Source organism: Chaetura pelagica, unplaced genomic scaffold, assembly GCF_000747805.2.
Source record: "Chaetura pelagica isolate M959 unplaced genomic scaffold, ChaPel_1.0 scaffold317, whole genome shotgun sequence".
Lineage (NCBI taxonomy): Eukaryota > Metazoa > Chordata > Aves > Apodiformes > Apodidae > Chaetura > Chaetura pelagica.
Genome location: NW_009953864.1, coordinates 1069833 through 1070440, shown reverse-complemented (window position 1 = coordinate 1070440; position 608 = coordinate 1069833). Strand labels below are relative to the sequence as shown.

Sequence of the window (608 nt, the reverse complement as noted above, 5' to 3'; positions counted from 1 at the left end):
TACATATTTTGCTCTACATAGAGACAAAGCAGGTCCTGCAGCTCCTAGAAAACGCCCTGGAGTCTCTGTGGCCAGGAAGTTTCACATGTGAACAGTCATTTCCAAGAAAAAGGAGGCATTTTCAAGCCCCAAGGAAGCAAAAGGAAGGGGCACTGGACAGCACTGAGCCGTGGGACGAGGAGCATCAGCTGAGAAATAAGCCTGACTTCATGGCAGCAGGTATAGTGCTGCAAAGAAGTCGCTCTCTGGGTCACCATGGCCTCTCACCCCCATGACACTCCGGCGCCCCAGATCCCAAAGCCCCTTGCAGAGTGAGACCAGCCTTCCCTCCCCTCCGTGGGAAGCAGGTTTTAGGGCTTGACGGCAGCCTCCTGGCTGTGCCCATCCTCCCTCCGCCAAGGGCAGTCGACGTAGCGCAGCACCCCGCTGACAGGGCTGCGCTTGGCCGGGTCCAGGGCCAGCAGGCTCCGCAGCATCAGCGCCGCCTCGGCCGTCAGGCGCTTCCAGTGGCGGGGCAGGTCCTTCTCTGAGCCCGTCTCCTGCCACAGCATGAAGTCCTCAAAGAAAGGGGCATCCGGCAGGCTCTGCTCCCAGGGGCAGTAGCCAGT

General features: G+C 60.0%; 1 protein-coding gene across 1 annotated transcript in view; it reads right to left on the bottom strand.

Annotated features, from left to right (window-relative positions):
- Nucleotides 1-350: 350 nt before the first annotated feature.
- Nucleotides 351-608, bottom strand: part of LOC104392005 (serine/threonine-protein kinase SBK2-like) — a 2072-nt gene continuing 1814 nt past the window's right edge. Inside the window, exon 4 of the mRNA XM_010001360.1 lies at nt 351-570. Coding sequence (XP_009999662.1) covers nt 351-570 — 220 coding nt within the window. The remainder of the gene's footprint in view (nt 571-608) is intronic.